The sequence below is a fragment of the Myxine glutinosa genome, chromosome 11 (assembly GCF_964187855.1).
Source record: "Myxine glutinosa chromosome 11, kmMyxGlut1.1, whole genome shotgun sequence".
NCBI lineage: Eukaryota > Metazoa > Chordata > Myxini > Myxiniformes > Myxinidae > Myxine > Myxine glutinosa.
Window position 1 is genome coordinate 42,515,380 of NC_136271.1, and position 17,889 is coordinate 42,533,268.

The window sequence follows — 17,889 nt, forward strand, 5'->3', positions numbered from 1 at the left end:
GTTGCCTTAGCGGTTAGGATGCAGGCTTGGGATCCTAGGATCCTGAGTTTGAATCCCGGTCGATCGCTGAATTAAAACCAGGGGGGGTTGAATCAGCCTGTCATCCTTCCGAGGTCGGCAAATTGAGTACCAGCTTGCTAGGATGAATGATCCTGGTGTGCACCCCGATTTAGAATAGGTACACCTTATCCCTGCGCAGTGCGCATCGTAAGAGGCGACTAAGGGTTGGCGTCAGGAAGGGCATCCGGCCATAAAAACATTGCCTCAAACAGGGAACCATGATTGTCATGGGGCCCTCAAGGCTAACCCCTGCTCTAGCGGGTAAAAATGGCCTTAAAACGATCATTCATTCATTCAATGAATCACTTAAAAAAAAAAAATATATATATACAGTGAAACCTTGACTTACGAGTTTAATTCGTTCTGTGACCGAGCTCGTAACTCAATTTGCTCGTTTCTCAAATTAAATTTCCCCATTAAAATGCATTGAAATGCTATTAATCCGTTCCAGCCCGCCAAAAACCACACCAATTTTTTTTTAAATATACAGTATATATAAAAATATCTCGCGCTTTATATTTCACCTGTATGCAGCATACAAGTTGGCAGGATGGCCTGGACTGGAGGTACGCACACTTGACTCTAAACTGTCCAGCCTGGGTTTGAATCCCGACCCAGCTATAACCTGTCATGGGTGAATCACAGGCAGGGTGATTCATCAATGTGTGTACCGCTAAACTGGGCGCCCCGTTTGCGTCCCATTAGTTGTTGGATGTTAAGGATCTCACCGTGTTTTCCACAAAGAGAAGGCGAGCTATCGCCGGCACTCTGAACAAGTTGTGGCCTGGCATGCTCTTCTCCTCTGCCGTTATATACGTCCTCCTCGGCATCCTGCGAGCTGCTTCTCCGTCAACCACACAAACAACAACTTCTCCATCTCTTCATGGATAGAGGTCCGGAGCTTTGATTTTGAAATAATCGTAACGCCCTTGGCTGGCGTTATAGCCTTTATCGACTCCTTCTGCTTCAAAATCGTACATATCGTAGAAGTACTACGATCGTACTGCCTCACCAAGTCGACAACACGCACACCTCGCTCATGTTTTTCGACGATTGCGTGTTTTATATCCAAGCACATCATCCTCTTCTTCTTCTCAGTACCGCCCTTGGCACTCAATTTCTTAGGACCCATGGTTAAAACTAAGAAATTTTCCAAAATAACCAAAATGCGAAAACAAAGCAGCAGCTATATACGGCAGAGATGCTTGCATGGCAAGATAACCACGTGACCTGAACCCACCTGGTGGCGGGTGGCGTAAGCTCCAAAATAACCAAAATGCGAAAACAAAGCAGCAGCGATATACGGCAGAGATGCTTGCACGGCAAGATAACCACGTGACCGGAACCCACTTGGTGGCGGGTGGCGTAAGCTCGTAACTCAGATCTCGGCTCGCATCTCAAAGCAATAAACCGCCCGAGCGACGGCTCGTATCTCGGAAAACTCGTAAGTTGGTGGACTCGTAAGTCAAGGTTTCACTGTGTGTGTGTGTGTGTGTGTGTGTGTGTGTGTGTGTGTGTGTGTGTGTGTGTGTGTGTGTGTGTGTGTGTGTGTGTGTGTGTGTGTGTGTGTGTGTGTATATATATATATATATATATATATAATCCAGATCTTCATCAAAATCAAATGAAGTCGTCCTTGTTACACACCCTACATGTCCACCAAGTTTTGTCCAAATCTGTCCATAACGTTTTGAGATATCATGCTCACAGACAGACAAATAGACAGGGGTGAAAGCACAACCTCTGTTCACCTTCAGTGGAGGAGGTAAATATGTTGAGATCCTTGATGGGCTAATTTTTCTCTTGGGCTTATTTCTTCCTCTCCCCTGCCCCCTCATCTATTCCCTTTTTCTCATCTTTACTGCCTATTTTTGTTTTTTTTTGTATACAGAATCGAGGCTCGTGAAAGAGCTAACATTTATTTCACAAACAAATCAAACAGACAAACAAAATATATAAAATGAGGGAGCGGAAGACAAGATGGGGAGAGAAGGGGAAGCACACAAACACAACATTTGAGAGGAGGGAGATGTGTGGAAGGGAGAGGGCTTGGGGGGAGGAGGCGTGGGAAGGGGGGGAGGGATAAGTATAAAACACAAGGACACCAAGGACTTCCAGGACAGAAGTTGGTATTTCAAAAAAGTGGATTTGGGGTGAAATTAGTGGGGGTAGAAAAGATCAAGGTTTTGTATGGGGGAAGATAAGAGATGGTGGTAAACAGCTGTTTTAAAGACCTGGAGGGTGGAGTGGGATTGAAGAGAGTGAGGGAGTTTGTTCCACAGGTGGGAGAAAAGAGGAGTGAAGGTGAGCAGAGAGTCTTGATTTTGGCAGTTTAACCATAAGAGGGTTGCAGGCAGATCTTGTGCGACCTGTAGGAATATTTGGGGGACAGAGCCCAGAGAGAGCTGGGGGGGGCAAGGCCAGAGAGGAGTCGGTAGAAGACGGAAAGACCACCAACCTGCCTGCGGTGAGTGAGTGAAATGCCCTTGGAGTTAGTTTCATCGCGGGAGATTCCAATGATTCTGAGCGCTTTGGTTTCAACAGCGTGAAGACGAGCGGGGTGTGAGGCAGGAGCACCAGCCCAGAGGGGACAGCAGTATTCCATTGAGCTGCGGATGAAAGCCTTGTATGTGGTGAGGAGTTCAGGTGTGCCAAGGAAGGACTTCGCACGACGGAGGATGCCCAGTCGGCGACTGGCTTTGGAGGCTAGATTTGAAATGTGGTTTTCCCAGGAAAGATCATGGCAGATAGTGAGACCCAAAAGCTTGAGTGACAGAACTTCTTGGAGAGGATTCTTCAGAAAGTAGATGGGGGGGTTGTCCAGTCGATCTTTTCGGAGAGACATAGTAAGAGTGTGAGATTTGTCAGGATTGAAAGACATGTTCCACTTGTTTGCGCAGTCTGTGATTTTGTCCAGGTCTGCAGAGAGTGATGAGGCTGCAGACTGCCGATCTGAGGGATGAGGAATGGAGCGACAGGGAGTAGAGTCATCAGCAAAGAGATAGAGAGGATTTTCAAGAGAGTCAGAGAGATCATTGATGAAGACCAGAAAAAGCACAGGGCCCAGAACACTGCCTTGGGGAACTCCAGCCTGAACAGGAAGAGGAGATGAGAGAAACCCATTCAGGGCCACACATTGACTACGACTAGAGAGGAAGTCCGCCAGCCATGCATGGAGATTTCCATGGATACCAAAGGAGCAGAGTCTGGTGAGCAGAGCGGGGTGCCAGACCGTATCGAAGGCACGTGATATGTCAAGGGAGACAGCTCTAATTTCCTGTTTGGCATTGAGGACCTCCATCCATTGTTGAGAAAGCAGAAGCAGCATGTCCAGAGTAGAGTGACCAGGTCTGAAACCAAATTGATGATCAGAGATCAAGCCATTGGAGAAGAGGAAATATTTCATATCCGAAGCAATGATGGATTCCATGACTTTGCTGATAATTGGGAGAAGGCTAATTGGTCTGTAGTTGCTAGGATCTGTTTTTGCACCTTTTTTGTGCAAAGCGGTGATGTTGGCTGATTTCCAAGCAGATGGCAGATGACCTTGAGCAAAAGAGAGGGTGAAGAGAACAGAGAGAGGGAGTGAAAGAGCGGAAGAACAGGATTTTAGGACCCGTGGGCTGATGCCGTCAGGTCCAGTTGCAGAATCAGAGTCGAGGGTTGACAGAAACTTTTCCACCTTGTCAGGAGGAAAGGACACAGAGTCCAGGAGCAGCTGGGTACGACTGGGTATGGTGGGTACAGAGAGGGATGGGTTTGGGACACAAGATTTAGAGGCAACCACAGAGTTGAGGCATTCAGCTTTTTCACGTGCGGAGTCAGCCGTGTAGCCGTTTGAGGTGAGGGAGGGGGTGGAGGGGGAACAAACACCAGAAACAGATTTGACCAGACGCCACCAGGATTTGGAAGAGGGAGACAGATAAGAGAGTTCGGTCTTGAGAACGGAGAGATATTATTTCCTGGCTCTCCTGAAGGTGGACACAAACTTGTTTCGGCCTTTGTGAAAGGAAATGAGATTTCCTTCCGTTGGATTTGCTTTCCAGGAGACGAAAGCAAGTTGTTTCTGGGCAACAGCCTGACCACAAGATTCCGTGTACCATGGACGGGAGGAAGGGTATGACAACTGAAGACGAGATGGGATAAATCTGTGCATGAGAGAGCAATTTACTTTGGAAGAATTCCCAGGATGAGTTGATGTCAGAGGCGGTAGAGATGGGAGACCAGTCCAGATGATTTATGGCTGCTTGAAGACCGTGCCAGTTGGCTGAGTGAAATGCCAGACTCGTCGATGCTGAGGGGGCTCTCTGAGAATTGTCAGAGAGATGTCCACTTTAACAAGCACATGGTCAGATGAGCCGATTGGAGCAGAAGAAGAGCAGCAGACATTTTCAGGGAAGTTCGTCATAACCAAGTCCAGCAGAGAAGATGCTCCGTTGACTGAGATCCGGGTCGGAAAATTGACAGATTGTGTCAGTCCCAGTGAGTCGCAGAAGTCCTTTGCTGAAGAGCCATGGCTGGTGAGAGCGGTACCCACACCCAGCCAACTGGCATGGTGACAATTAAAATCACCACATATGAGGAAGAGAGAGTTGGGATGGGTAGATAGAAGTTGGTCCATATTATCAGACAGCGAGATGTAGATGGAGTCATCACTGTTTGGTGGACGGTACAACAAACATATGAACAAAAGGTGGGAGCGAAGGGGAAGCCGTAGCCAAAGGTATTCCTGGGGGTGAGGTGGAGAGAGGGCAGTGCAGGGCGAGTGAGGAAGAGAGTTTTTTTTTATAAAGATAGCAACCCCACCTCCAGGACGAGGCTCAGGTCTATCATACCGGAGGAGGGAGTAACCTGGGAGAGATACCAAGGAATCAGAGACATCATGAAGGAGGAATGTTTCTGTTAAGCAGATCACGTCTGGTTTGTCAGAAGCAACCTGTATGGAGAGATCAGTCAAGTTTGAGCGAAGGCCCCGGATGTTTGAGGTCCATACCGTTAATGAAGAGGAAGGGGGAGCATCGGATACAGAACAGGGGGGGGGGAGGGGTAGGGTAAGATGTGGAAGAGGAGGAAGTGGTAGGGAGAGCTGTTGAAGGTGTGTCAGAGATTTCAGAATAGCTTGGAGAAAGGGAAGAATGGGGCGGACAAAAGGTTTGATGGTGATTGGGTGAGGCACAGTGAGGGGTTATTTGAGGAGGGGGAAGAGCGAGGCAGAAGGTTGGGGGAGATGAAGGTGAAAGTTGGAAGGGGGAAGAAGTGGGGAGGATGCTTTGAGGAGGAGGGGTGAGAGGGGAGTCTAGGAGGGGAGGAGCGAGGGAGAGTCTCGGAGGGGAGGGGTGTGGGGGGAGTTTAGGAGGGAAGGGGCAAGGGGGGAGATTTGAAAGGGATGGGTGATGGGGAAGATTTGGAGGTGAGGGGCAAGGGGGAAGATTTGAAAGAGATGGGTGATGGGGAAGATTTGGAGGGGAGGGGCAAGGGGGTAGATTTGGAGGGGAGGGGTGATGGGGAAGTTTTGGAGGGGAGGGGTGATGGGGAAGTTTTGGAGGGAAGGGTTGATGGGGAAGATTTGGAGGGGAGGGGCAAGGGGGAAGATTTGAAAGGGATGGGTGATGGGGAAGATTTGGAGGGGAGGGGCAAGGGGGAAGATTTGAAAGAGATGGGTGATGGGGAAGAATTGGAGGGGAGGGGCAAGGGGGTAGATTTGGAGGGGAGGGGTGATGGGGAAGTTTTGGAGGGGAGGGGTGATGGGGAAGTTTTGGAGGGAAGGGGTGATGGGGAAGATTTGGAGGGGAGGGTTGAGATTGGATTTTGAAAAGTGTACGATTAATGGGAAACGAACATTTATTGCAAAATGAGTTTCTTGAGACCTTCGAGTCAAAAATACGTTTGAGGACGCTGAAGGAGGGGTGGAGTGCAGGAGAGTTTCAGGAATGTAGAAAAGAGGAATTATTCTTCCATTTAATCTGTTTCAACATACTGTACATTATTTTTCTGTTATGCTTTGGTGTTAGATTTTCATGGATTTATGTAGCAAACTTTTCCAGAAGAAAAAAAATTTCACATAGAGGGAAGTAGGTCTGAGAAAAGACTAAACTCTCAGCTGGGCGAGGAGTATTCTTCGGAGGAGCGCTTGCTCAGAGGAGGTGGATATCTGTGTGTACCTTGAACTTGTTGCAGAAATCTTGGATACTTTGAAACTCTGAACCTTGCACTTGTTTGAATGCAGCTTTGTACTGCACGAGGAGGCGTGAGCAAGCAGCCGTGTACCTGCACACGATAACAACACACCAAACCAAGCAAACACCACAAAGTTGTGAAAAATTCGGTAAAAAAAGATTATTTTTTTTAACTGCATAACTGCACAAATCGAATACTGGTGTGTTACAAAAAAAGAAAAATAAATCAGTAAGTCTCACTCATTTGAAGTGACGCAATCCTTTATGTAGGCTTTTTCAAGTGCCTGCATAGTCTTGACAACAGCAAATAGCTCAGCCATGTTGTCATACCTGTTCAGCATTAACAAAGAAATCACTGGATATGTAGTTCAGGTATCAAATAGAAAAGGCAAAATAACAAATCATTACATAGCACAATGGCAACAGCAAAGCGGCATCATTATTAACAACGGCTTCCAGAACTACCATCCTGTTCACCACTCAACAACACGTCCATATTTCAGGAGATTACACACTACACAGCATGAAGTAATGTATTGCTTAAGTACAAACACCTATATACAAATAAAGGTTCAAGTACGTACAGTGTCTATAGAAAGTGTACACCACCTTTCAAATTTTTCACCTTTTGCTGCCTTATAGCCTGGAATTAAATCAGACTTTTCCCCCCCCATTATTTGCACCCACAACTTCCATGTGAAAATCAAATTCTATAAATCTCAGAAAATTAATTAAAAATACAAAACTAGAATATCTTAGTTAGATAATTGGCCACCCCTTCCGCTCCCCCTTTATATTATCAATTGTAAATTACCTCATGTGTAACCAATCACCTTCAAAATCACACACCAAGTTAATTGGCCTCCATCTGTGTGAAATTGTAGCGATTCTGATTATTTCAGAATAAAATCAGCTGTTCCTGTAGGTTTCCTCTGCTGGGTAGTGCATTTCACAGAAAAGACTCAACCATGAGCACCAAGGAGGTTTCAAAAACCTTCGGACAAAAATTGTGGAAAGGCACAAATCAGGCGATAGGTATACCATATTTCAAAAGCCTTGAATACCTCTTGGAGCACAGTCAAGACGATCATTAAGAAGTGGAAGTCGAATGGTACCACCAAGACCCTGCCTAGATCAGGCCATCCCTCCAAACTGTATGACCAAGCAAGGATGAGACTGATCAGAGAGGCCACCAAGACGCTAATGGCAACTTTGAAAGAGCTACAGGCCTTTATGGCAGACTGGTCATTGTATGCATGTGACAACAATATATGCAAAAGCACTCCACAAGTCTAGCCTGTACGGTCAGGTGGCCAGAAGGAAGCTATTACTCAAAACGTCCCAACTTGACTCCCGTTTGAGGTATGCAAAAAAACAATATGGAGATTCTGAATCCATGTAGCAAAAAGTTTTGTGGTCTGATGAAACCAAGTTGGAACTTTTTGGCCTAAATGCAAGACGTTATGTTTGGCGTAAATACAACACAGCACATCACCCAAAGAACACCATCCCTACTGTGAATAACGGTGGTGGCAGCATCATATTATGGGGATACTTCTCATCAGCAGGGACTGGGGCACTTGCCAGAGTAGAAGGGAAAATGGATGGAGCAAAATACAGAAATATCTGAGAGGAAAACCTGCTGCCCACTGCAAGAAAGCTGAAATTGGGACGGAAGTTCACCTTTTAGCATGACAACACCCCAAAGCACACAGCTACAGCTACGCTGGAGTGGCTAAGGAACAAAAAGATAAATGTCCTTGAGTGGCCCAGTCAGAGCTCCGACCTAAATCCAATTGAAAATCTATGGCATGACTTGAAGATTGCTGTCCATGAATGCTCCCCACGCAACTTCACTGAGCTTGAACAGTTTTGTACAGAAGAATGGGCAAATATTGTCCAATCAAGGTGTGCAAAGTTGGTAGAGACGTATCCCAACAGACTCACAGCTGTAATTGCTGTCAAAGGTGCTTCCACCAAGTATTACCTTTTGAATTTACAACTATTATTTTCAAAATAACATTTAAAAAAAATACATCTAAGAATGCAGTGTCAATTGGCATCATACATAGTCATATTGGTGGCTTCTTCTTCACCCCGATACAGCACCCTTTCACATGCCACGCCCTCTCATGCTATATATCGATATATGGCATAGTTTGTGGAAGTATTGTGAAGGTGGTTTGTGTTCTTCAGTGTTCCAAGTATATAATTCAATTTAAATATATGTTTAAAGCGGTTTACATGAGGTTTAACACAAGGTTTAAATTAATTCCAGGTTTTACCGCCGTTTTGCCCAGTGCCTATTTACATCACCATATCTAAAACATTACATTAGTTTGTGCCTGTAGTTTGTGTCTTTCATGACATCCTTAAAAACAGCAAGTTTCCTGTTTGATATGATTGCCAATTTTGTTTAACTGCCAGCCAAGCAGACAGAGTAAAAATATTATCTCACTCATCTCTGCGCATGTGCGATTGGGACAAATTCAGAGCCAAAGTACTGTAAAACGGCAAACTCGTCTTCCTATTCATGTTCCGATTCATATTCAAAACATAACATTTCATTTAAATAAGTTATTCCTCAATCACAAACTGAAGATGAAAAACTGACAAAATGGATAGACGGATATGAACCAATTGCTTAACCCCGCTCTTCTCTTTGCTTTGCGTGTGCGGGTTAATTTAAGCTGCATTTGAGTAAACTCAGAACATGAAGGGCAAATTATAAATAAATAATCATTAATAACACAATTATGAACTACACAGGTACACAATGACATAAAAATCAATGCTGAACAAAGAAAACTGTACAAAACAGAGCTTACTTTTCTCTTTCTCTTGCATTTTTGTAGAGTTTCACTTCCTATAAAAAAAAACATCATCGGAGAATATGCATTATAAATGTAACAGAGAATATTCTTAATCTTTTTCTGAAAAGGTAAAAAACAGAGCAATAGACATTTCCAAATGGAACAGTTTGCAGCAAGATGACTATGCCCTTGTGCATGATGATATCAAATTCCTCATATAATGGTATACAAATTATGCACCAGTGATATATATAATGGCCATAATGAACTTTCAAATGTGACAGAAATAAACACCAAAACCCGCTCAAAATGAGGTTGTTTTTTTTTTCAATCATATATTTTTACATTTTATTATTTAAATTTTTCTTTTTACCGGCAATGCAGTGCAATGTTTTTTTTCTTTTTATCGGCAATGAGTAGAATGACACGTTTTCAAGTCATTCCATTAGGCACTTCATGTATACTCAAAGGTGGGTGACATCAGAGGCAGATAAACTCGGCAATTTCCTAAACTCGGCAATTATCTCCGGTCCCTGGAGTCCACTTCCGCTTCCTCGAGCAAGGAAGTGACTTCGACCTCTTTGACGGCAGCAAAGTTTAAGTATTTTCCCATTCGTGTCTTTGCTAAATTTCCACTCGTTATTTTATTGTGTATGTGTTGCTGTGTGTTTCTAGTTAGTGTTGGTTTGCAATTCGTGCAAACTTGTTTATAATTCATCGTTTTCTGTTCGAACCGCGTGCGCGGACTGGTAACTTGAGGCTTCCCTCCCCCGTCGGTGTTTTGTGAATTTAAGTTCTTTCCTTCGCTGTATTGCTTATTTCTTAGATTTTCTCTTCTCCCCCTAACTTCACCGAACATCTACCCTTCGTCTAACGTTTTAAATACAAAAAAAAAATTATTATTATTTCCTTCTCTCCTCGCAGACACGTGCTTGTTGTCTCGCCCCGCCCCCTTTATCTCCTTTTCTTCCACCTCTTCCTTCCATCTCCAGCCGATACTCACCTTTCCAATTCTAGTTTCCTCCATACTAATTTAACCCTTTCTCCTTTCTCTGATCCACGTCCTCACTTCAGGGACTTTTCCCAGATTGTTTTTCACGGTTTTGTTTAAATATGTTTAAACTTTCCCCTGCAGTGTTTTATTCAGTGGTTTATTAGAACACGCCGTTTTTCTTCCTATTTAAAAGGCTTTTTTCAATTTCCTCATCAAATCAATCCATTTCAAAAAACAATTCAATCTCTTACAATCATTCCTTTCTACATTCTCTAAACTCACCTTCATTCCACCCCTCCTCTATCGTTTTCAAACAGATCTCTGACTTGAAAATCACAATAAACCCAGTTTGTAATAAATGTTCGTTTTTCATTAATCATCCAATTTCTAAACTCCCCCTTCAACCCTCCCCTCCTAAACTCCCCACTCAACCCTCCCTTCCTAAACTCCCTCCTCACCCCTCCCTTCCTAAACTCCCTCCTCACCCCTCCCCTCCAAAGCTCCCCCTCTTAAACCCCTCAAACCTGAACCCTTAAACCCACGCACATCCCCATAAACCCCAATTTCTTTTTTATGCCGTGAACAAACTTTGGTACAATACGCGTGATGAAGGTTGTGGTCAAATTTCATTGGAATGGCGTGTGTAGTTTCCGAGAAGAAGGCAAATACCTATTTTGGGGGGCAACTTTGCCGGTCCCTGTTGAGAAAAAGGTTTAAGAACCACTACTCTTAAAGGATTGAATAGAGCCAAGGCGGCTTTGGGATTGTGGGAACCTCAGAGAAGACCCAGTGAATTTATGAGTGTATTTAAACAAGAGAGGGGGGGGGGGGGGTGGGGGTATTTAAACAAGGTAAACAAAGATTAATATATTATACATCTCGAATTACAATTGAGATATGTGCCGTCAGTGAATCATACCGGAGCCGGAAGGTCTTCTCGAAATAAATCTTAACGGGCCCAAGGGCACGCCACAGTAGAAATACCACAAGAAGCAACAAGACAGAAAATTACACATGACAGAAAATTACACATGACAGCCTGCTCGCAATAAAATTGCAATTCAGTCTGAGTGGTGATTGGTCAATTACAGATGTCCTCCCCCGAGGACTTTGTTTCTTTCCTTTCTTATCAACCTCTTATTTCTCACTGCAAAACCAGAGATGTTTTTTTTATATAACATCAAACATGTGTGTACCCCGGTTTAGAATAGGTACACCGTATCCCTGCGCATCGTAAGAGGCGACCAAGGGTTGGCGTCAGGAAGGGCATCCGGCCATAAAAACATTGCCTCAAAGAGGGAACCATGATTGTCATGGGACCCGCAAGGCTAACCCCCGCTCCAGCGGGGAAAATGGCCTTAAAACGATCATTCATTCATTCATTCATTTCATTCATCAAACATCCAAATTGTGCAAATAAAAAGAGTACAAGGACGAGCATAACTAGAATCGGAACTCTAATGAGCAGGTAAATGTTCTGTCCAAACCAAAAGTAAATCGGGCACACCTATCTGTCCTGGACAAGTACATTAATTTAATTAATTGGATCTGTGATCCAAGGCAGATATTTAGTTTTGGCTGTTGTACACAGTGGTCTACGGAAGTAAAAGTCATGTGTGCTTTCACAGAGCTAAGCCATCACCTTTTGCAAAAACAAACAACAGATCAAAATGTATTACCTCATAAAGATGATCTTGATTATTGGTTGGAGCTGCAAAAAATATGACATGTCAAAGGTTATCCACAATGCAATACGGTCGAAAGAACAATAAAAAGTGACAGTCATAATTACTATTACTAGCAATATTAAGATGAACAAATTAAATGTCGAAGTTGGACAACCACTCACCAGCATTCCCAGCAGCCACACCGTGGAACATCTTTTCCAGAGCACTTCAATGGCAGGTGAAGCAACTGTCAAGAGAAATGCAAGAAAACAACTTTTTTTTCTAAAACCATTATCAATGTAAACATCACACATCGTCCTATGTCTGAGTACAGTGGTCGACAGAATGAAAGGAGATATTTTGTGGTTGTATTCAGCCATTGCACAGCCAGACAGACAGAAGGAGACGATGGGTCTAAGACTGTGCTGAATATAAAACTTCTGTGAGGCTGAAGTGTTTGGGATGCAAGACCTACAGTCACATGAAAAAGTAAGTACACCCCATGTAAAGTTTTGACTTTTTCAACATATTTCAACATACAGCTATTTGATCTTCATTTCAACAATATTGATAGATAAAGGTGATATAATACAACAAATATCATGAAACATTTACATTTTGTAGTCCATTGTATAATTTAAATAAACATAAATGCAAATTTCGCATGTGGAAAAAGTAATTACACCCTTGGCTCTAATAGGTGGGATTGCCCCCTTTGGCAGAAACAACCCCAAGTAGGCGTTTCTTATAACTGTCTACCAGTCTCTGACATCGACTGGGAGAAATTTTTGCCCACTCCTCCATGCAGAATTCTTTCAGCTGTGCGATGTTTGAGGGGTTTCTTGCATGCACAGCTCGTTTCAAATCCCCCCACAACATCTCGATGGGATTTAGATCTGGGCTTTGACATGGCCATTCCAGAACCCTCCATTTCTTTCTTTTCAGCCATTCCTTGGTGGATTTACTGGTATGTTTAGGGTCATTGTCATGTTGCAAGGTCCACCTTCGGTTGAGCTTCAACTTTCCGACAGATGGCCTCACATTATCCTCAAGCACCCTCTGGTACAATGAAGAATTCATAGTGGATTCTGTGATGGTGAGCTGCCCAGGCCCTGATGCAGCAAAGCTGCCCCAAACCATAATATTTCCACCACCATGCTTTAAAGTTGGTATCAGGTTCTTGTGGTGAAATGCTGTCTTTGGTTTTCGCCAAACATGTCTTCTGGTACTGTGGCCAAATAGTTCTACCTTTGACTCATCTGTCCAGAGCACATTGTTCCAGAAGTGCTGGTCTTTGCCTAGGTGTTCATTGGCAAACTTTAGTCTTGCCCTGATGTTCTTTCTGGACAGCAAAGGTTTCCTCCTGGCACACCTCCCATGTAGATCAAACTTGTGCAGCCTCTTTCTAATGGTAGACTCGTGCACTTTGACATCAACAGTGGCAAGAGCTACCTGTAGGCCCGTGATGACATTCTGGGGTTCTTCGAGACTTATTTCAGCATCTTGCGGTCTGCTCTCGGGCTGAACTTGCTGGGGCGGCCTGGCCTGAACAAGTTGGCAGTTGTTTGGAATCTTCTCCACTTGTAGATGATCTTCCAGACAGTCGAATGATTGATTTCAAATTGTTTGGAGATCTTTTTAAGTCCCTTCCCAGACCCATAGGCATCTATAACCTTCTTTCTGAAGGCATCAGAGAGCTCTTTTGATCTCGGCATGGTGACGCCGCACACTTCAACAACAAAGAGCAAACCAAACTAAATGTCTGAGGTTTAAATAAGACAGGTTCCTCCAAGATCCTCTCTAACGATGTTCTAATCATTTGCACCTGAGCTGGTGCACCTGATTCTAATTTTAGGTATTTGAAGTAGTGATAAATGTTGGGGTGTACTTACTTTTTGCACATGCGAAATTTGCATTTATGTTTATTTAAATTATACAATGGACTACAAAATGTAAATGTTTCATGATATTTGTTATATTATATCACCTTTATCTATCAATATTGTTGAAATGAAGATCAAATAGCTGTATGTTGAAATATGTTGAAAAAGTCAAAACTTTACATGGGGTGTACTTACTTTTTCACGTGACTGTATGTGCTTTGTTAACTGCCTCAGCTTGGTGCTCTTAGTCCTACCCGCCGAGAACCACTCCCTTTTGGCGACTCCCTCCCACGGTGCGACTCCCTCAGCTTGGTATGCTTTGGCCTTCCCACCGAGGACGACTCCCTTTTGGCAACTCCCTCCCATCGTGGACAGATGGGACCGAGCTGTGATGAGACCGTGTGTGGAGATGGTGACTGGTATGGTGTACCGGGATGTCCCCTGGTGGGATCGGGCGAACCCCTGAGGTGGAGGGGTAAATCAGACACGAATGAGGAGAGGGCTTGGTCTATGAGTCGTGGTTCCTTGCTGAGTTGGAGATACGGTAGGTGTTACAGGACCAGGGAAGGCTCTATTCTGTCTTAAAGTCTCCTGAGTGGAGACGACGACACAGGTGGCACACACACATTCTTATTTTTTCATTTCTGTTCCTCACAATTCTATAACTATCACACACACACACACGGAGGTGAATACTTTGAGACCCAGTAGATCTCAGTTCCGCATTCCGAGTCCCACCAACATGAAAGGAAAGCGGGCAAAAACAACTTGTGTCACACACACACACACACACACACACACACACGCTCTGCAAGGTAGAAACAGAAAGCGTGAGTCATTTCTTATTGGGATGTAAAAAAACTCATGTCAGAACAGCTGAACAACCAAAGGCACAAGATATGTCGAGTAATCCACTGGCACATCTGCAGAAAACATGAACCAAAAGCCATCATTGAAAACAAGGACATCATGCTCACGTATGACCTGATGGTCCCATCCAGCGTGAACATAGAAAACAAAGCATTGTGACCGGACACATTACTCAGATACAAAAGGAAAATATAGCATTGCTGATTGAGACATCAGTACCCTGCAATTTTGGCCTAAATAATGCAGAAATCAAGAAAATGACCAAATACCAAAACCTTAAGAATGAAGTGAAAAGATCCTGGAAGCGGAGGAGCGCCGAAATTGTACGAGTGATAAATAATTGAGACAACGCGAATAATAAAGAAGAACCTTACAGAGATCTTGAAAACCCTCCCTGGGAACATTACCACAAACAAACTACAGTTTGAAGCTGCACAGGGTTTTGGCATTTGGTCCTGAAAAGAGCCCTTGGAAAAAAACTACGAAAAGGTTTAACAGCTTGGTCCATGAACCCTGATCCCTTACCAAAGAGGAGGTGGATACTTTGGGTCCTGGGAGGACTTCGTTCCACCTCCTGAAACCCGCAAATGGAGATAACCGACACCGACACACACACACACACACACACACACACACACACACACACACACACACACACACACACACACACACACACACACACACACACACACACACACACACACTACGGCTTACACACACTCTACGGCTTACACACACTCTACGGCTTACACACTCTACGGCTTACACACTCTACGACACACACACTACGGCACACACACACTACGGCACACACACACTACGGCGCGCGCACGCACGCACACACACACACACACACACACACCGTCAGGTTTCCCTTTTTCAACAATTTTAAAAGGTGGAACGTCATTATGATTAGCTCATCAGGTCATTATCGGACTTCAGAGAAAGCCTGGGAAATATACAAACCAAGGATACAAAACAGAACGACAGCTAAACTAAAGCATAAGCACCGATGGCTGTATTACTATTAGTGTTACATTGGATTGATGCGCCAAACTTACCTCACAAAAAGACAAAATGCCGATTTTAATCACGAAATTACGGAAGATATCCACGAATAAAAATACACACGAAGCCTCAACTCGCTTCCTTCCGCCTTTCTTCCCACAAACCCTTCATACCGGAAATGGAAAAACCATCTGCATCTGTTGCTTGTTGTTTTTGATGGTATAATTAATATTATACCTCAAGGTACTTCATCGTATGACACTATAAGACCGACCAAAATGTAAGCCTTGGTTGTGTTTCTCCTTGCTCTCTTTTTTTAATGCTGCACGTCAACCAAGGAAGTAACAAATCACGTTAGGCATGTTTTTTTTTTTTAGTTTTTAAGTCCACGCATGCGCACAACTGCTGTGCGAATTTTCTCTTCATGATGAAGCAGCATTTAACAAGGAAGAGAGGATATATCCGTTTTGTGGGGTTTTGTTATGATTCCACCGGGAAGGAACCGTTGTCCTCTCAGCCATAGAGTGAGCATTTGAACCATTGCACCACCAAGCGTGGTAAAATAAATAAATGGAGGATGCGGGCATCGATCCCGCTACCTCTCGCATGCTAAGCGAGCGCTCTACCATTTGAGCTAATCCCCCTGTGCTGTAACTATACCCTTTTATTTATTATCATACTCAAATGTCTCAATGACAAGGGATATATTATTACTATTACTCGCCTCTTGGCAAGGGGGAAGGGGAGAGGGATGACAGGGAGAAGGGGGAAGGAAAATGTAAAGGAAAGGGGGAAACGGTAACGGGGAGGAGAGGAGTGAAGGGAGATGAGAGTGAGGAATGGGGAAATGAGAGGAGAGGAGTGAGAGGTAGAGGTGAGATGAGGGGGGGTGGAGGGGGGGAGCCTTTGGAATCCCCAAAGACCCTTTGGACCGCAAAGATCCCTAAGAGTAAGACTTTTGAAGACACCTATGACCCTTTGATGCCTTTAACACCCCGAAGACCCTTAAGATCCCGAATACTCTTTAAGCCCAAAAATACCCTTAACACCCTGAAGACCCTTAAGACTTGAAAGACACTTTAAACCCCAAAACTACTTCAGACCTGGAAGACCCATAAGACCCAAAGACCCTTTACTTTACCCAAAGACCCTTCCCAAACCGACACTTGCGAGCATTGCAAAGGAAGTCGATGTATGTATCATGTATCACTTCTTGAACGGACTCTTTGAAAAACTGCCATCAGGGTGATGCTCTCGTGTTAAGCAGATGAAGAAGAACATTTTCAAAAAGTCATTTGTACCATGTGCAATTCAAATGCTAAATTCAAATTCCTAGCCCTTTTACTGATTAAGTCCATCTTCCATGTTTTTTTTACCCTGTTTTCTTATTCCCTTTGATGTTTTATGTCTTTTTATGGTGGTGAAACTTACAGTGTCACCAAAGAAGAATTTTCCTGAATATGGGACAATAAAGATTATTATGATTATTATTATTATTATTACTAGGGCATGCCCGTACTATATATATGCCCGTACTATATATCTATCTAAAATTATATCCCCCCCCTCTATTTACATGAAATGGTTTGGTCCATTCGCAACGCCAAAGCGAACGGCGAACGGCTTGCGAGTACAGTGACAATCCCCCCCCTCTATTTACATGAAATGGTTTCGTCCATTCGCAACGACCACAGAACCCCCCCCCCTCTATTTACATGGAATGGTTTGGTCCATTCGCAACGCCGGCACACGCGATCGTTCGCTGCTCTCTGATTGGTTGAATCGTTTTTTGGACATAGCTCGGTAAGTAATTGTCCGATTAATATGAAACCTTGAAAAGGCACATCCTCGGGTCCCCAGCAATATACCTGGCAAGTTAAAAGTATATCGGACCCGTGGTTGTCGAGAAACAGCGGTCACAGACAGACAAACGTACAAACGTACAAACGTACAGAGATTACTGGAATTATAGATAGATTATTATTATTATTAACTCACCTCTTAAATAAACCCAAACCAGCATCACCTCAATCGTAATCCTCAATTGTAATCCTCCCGCCTTCATAACGCGGAAATTATAACTCGGAGATTTCTTCGCTGCAGAAGCCTTCACTTCGCTCCTGCTGGTTAATTTGTTGTGGTAAACTATACATGTGTGAATAAACACTGCACGTAGCACCAACACAGGCACGTGGGGAAGAGGGGAGTTTGAAGAAGAAGAAATATCTGCTCGAGTTTGAATAAAAAGTTTCTCGTGGAGTTTGAAATTCACTGCTCAAACCAACATGCTAGAACTCCAACATGAGATTGATGGATGTTATTTTCACATATATGAATATTTATGTGGAAGTTGCGGGCCGTATGATGAAGGCAAATCACACAAAAACGGAGAAAGTAAATAAGTAATATCTATCTACT

The 17,889-nt window shown here is 43.8% G+C and overlaps 1 protein-coding gene and 1 non-coding gene across 3 annotated transcripts in view; both read right to left on the bottom strand.

Moving 5' to 3' along the window:
- Window positions 1–15,802, bottom strand: part of VPS28 (VPS28 subunit of ESCRT-I) — a 35,470-nt gene extending 19,668 nt beyond the window's left edge. The window contains exons 1-6 of one of the 2 annotated variants that reach the window (XM_078786592.1): window positions 15,645–15,802; window positions 11,893–11,957; window positions 11,723–11,754; window positions 9,065–9,102; window positions 6,477–6,566; window positions 6,222–6,327 (exon numbers count right to left, since the gene is read on the bottom strand). In XM_078786592.1, coding sequence (XP_078642718.1) covers window positions 6,222–6,327; window positions 6,477–6,566; window positions 9,065–9,102; window positions 11,723–11,754; window positions 11,893–11,923 — 297 coding nt within the window. In that variant the 5' untranslated portion in view covers window positions 11,924–11,957; window positions 15,645–15,802. Of the gene's footprint in view, window positions 1–6,221; window positions 6,328–6,476; window positions 6,567–9,064; window positions 9,103–11,722; window positions 11,755–11,892; window positions 11,958–15,524 lie in introns of both variants that reach the window. The other variant, XM_068130537.2, reaches the window with a different exon arrangement.
- A 240-nt stretch (window positions 15,803–16,042) lies between these two features.
- Window positions 16,043–16,115, bottom strand: TRNAA-AGC (transfer RNA alanine (anticodon AGC)). Its single transcript has one exon. It is a non-coding gene; the product is annotated as a tRNA-Ala (tRNA).
- Between the last annotated feature and the right edge of the window lie 1,774 nt (window positions 16,116–17,889).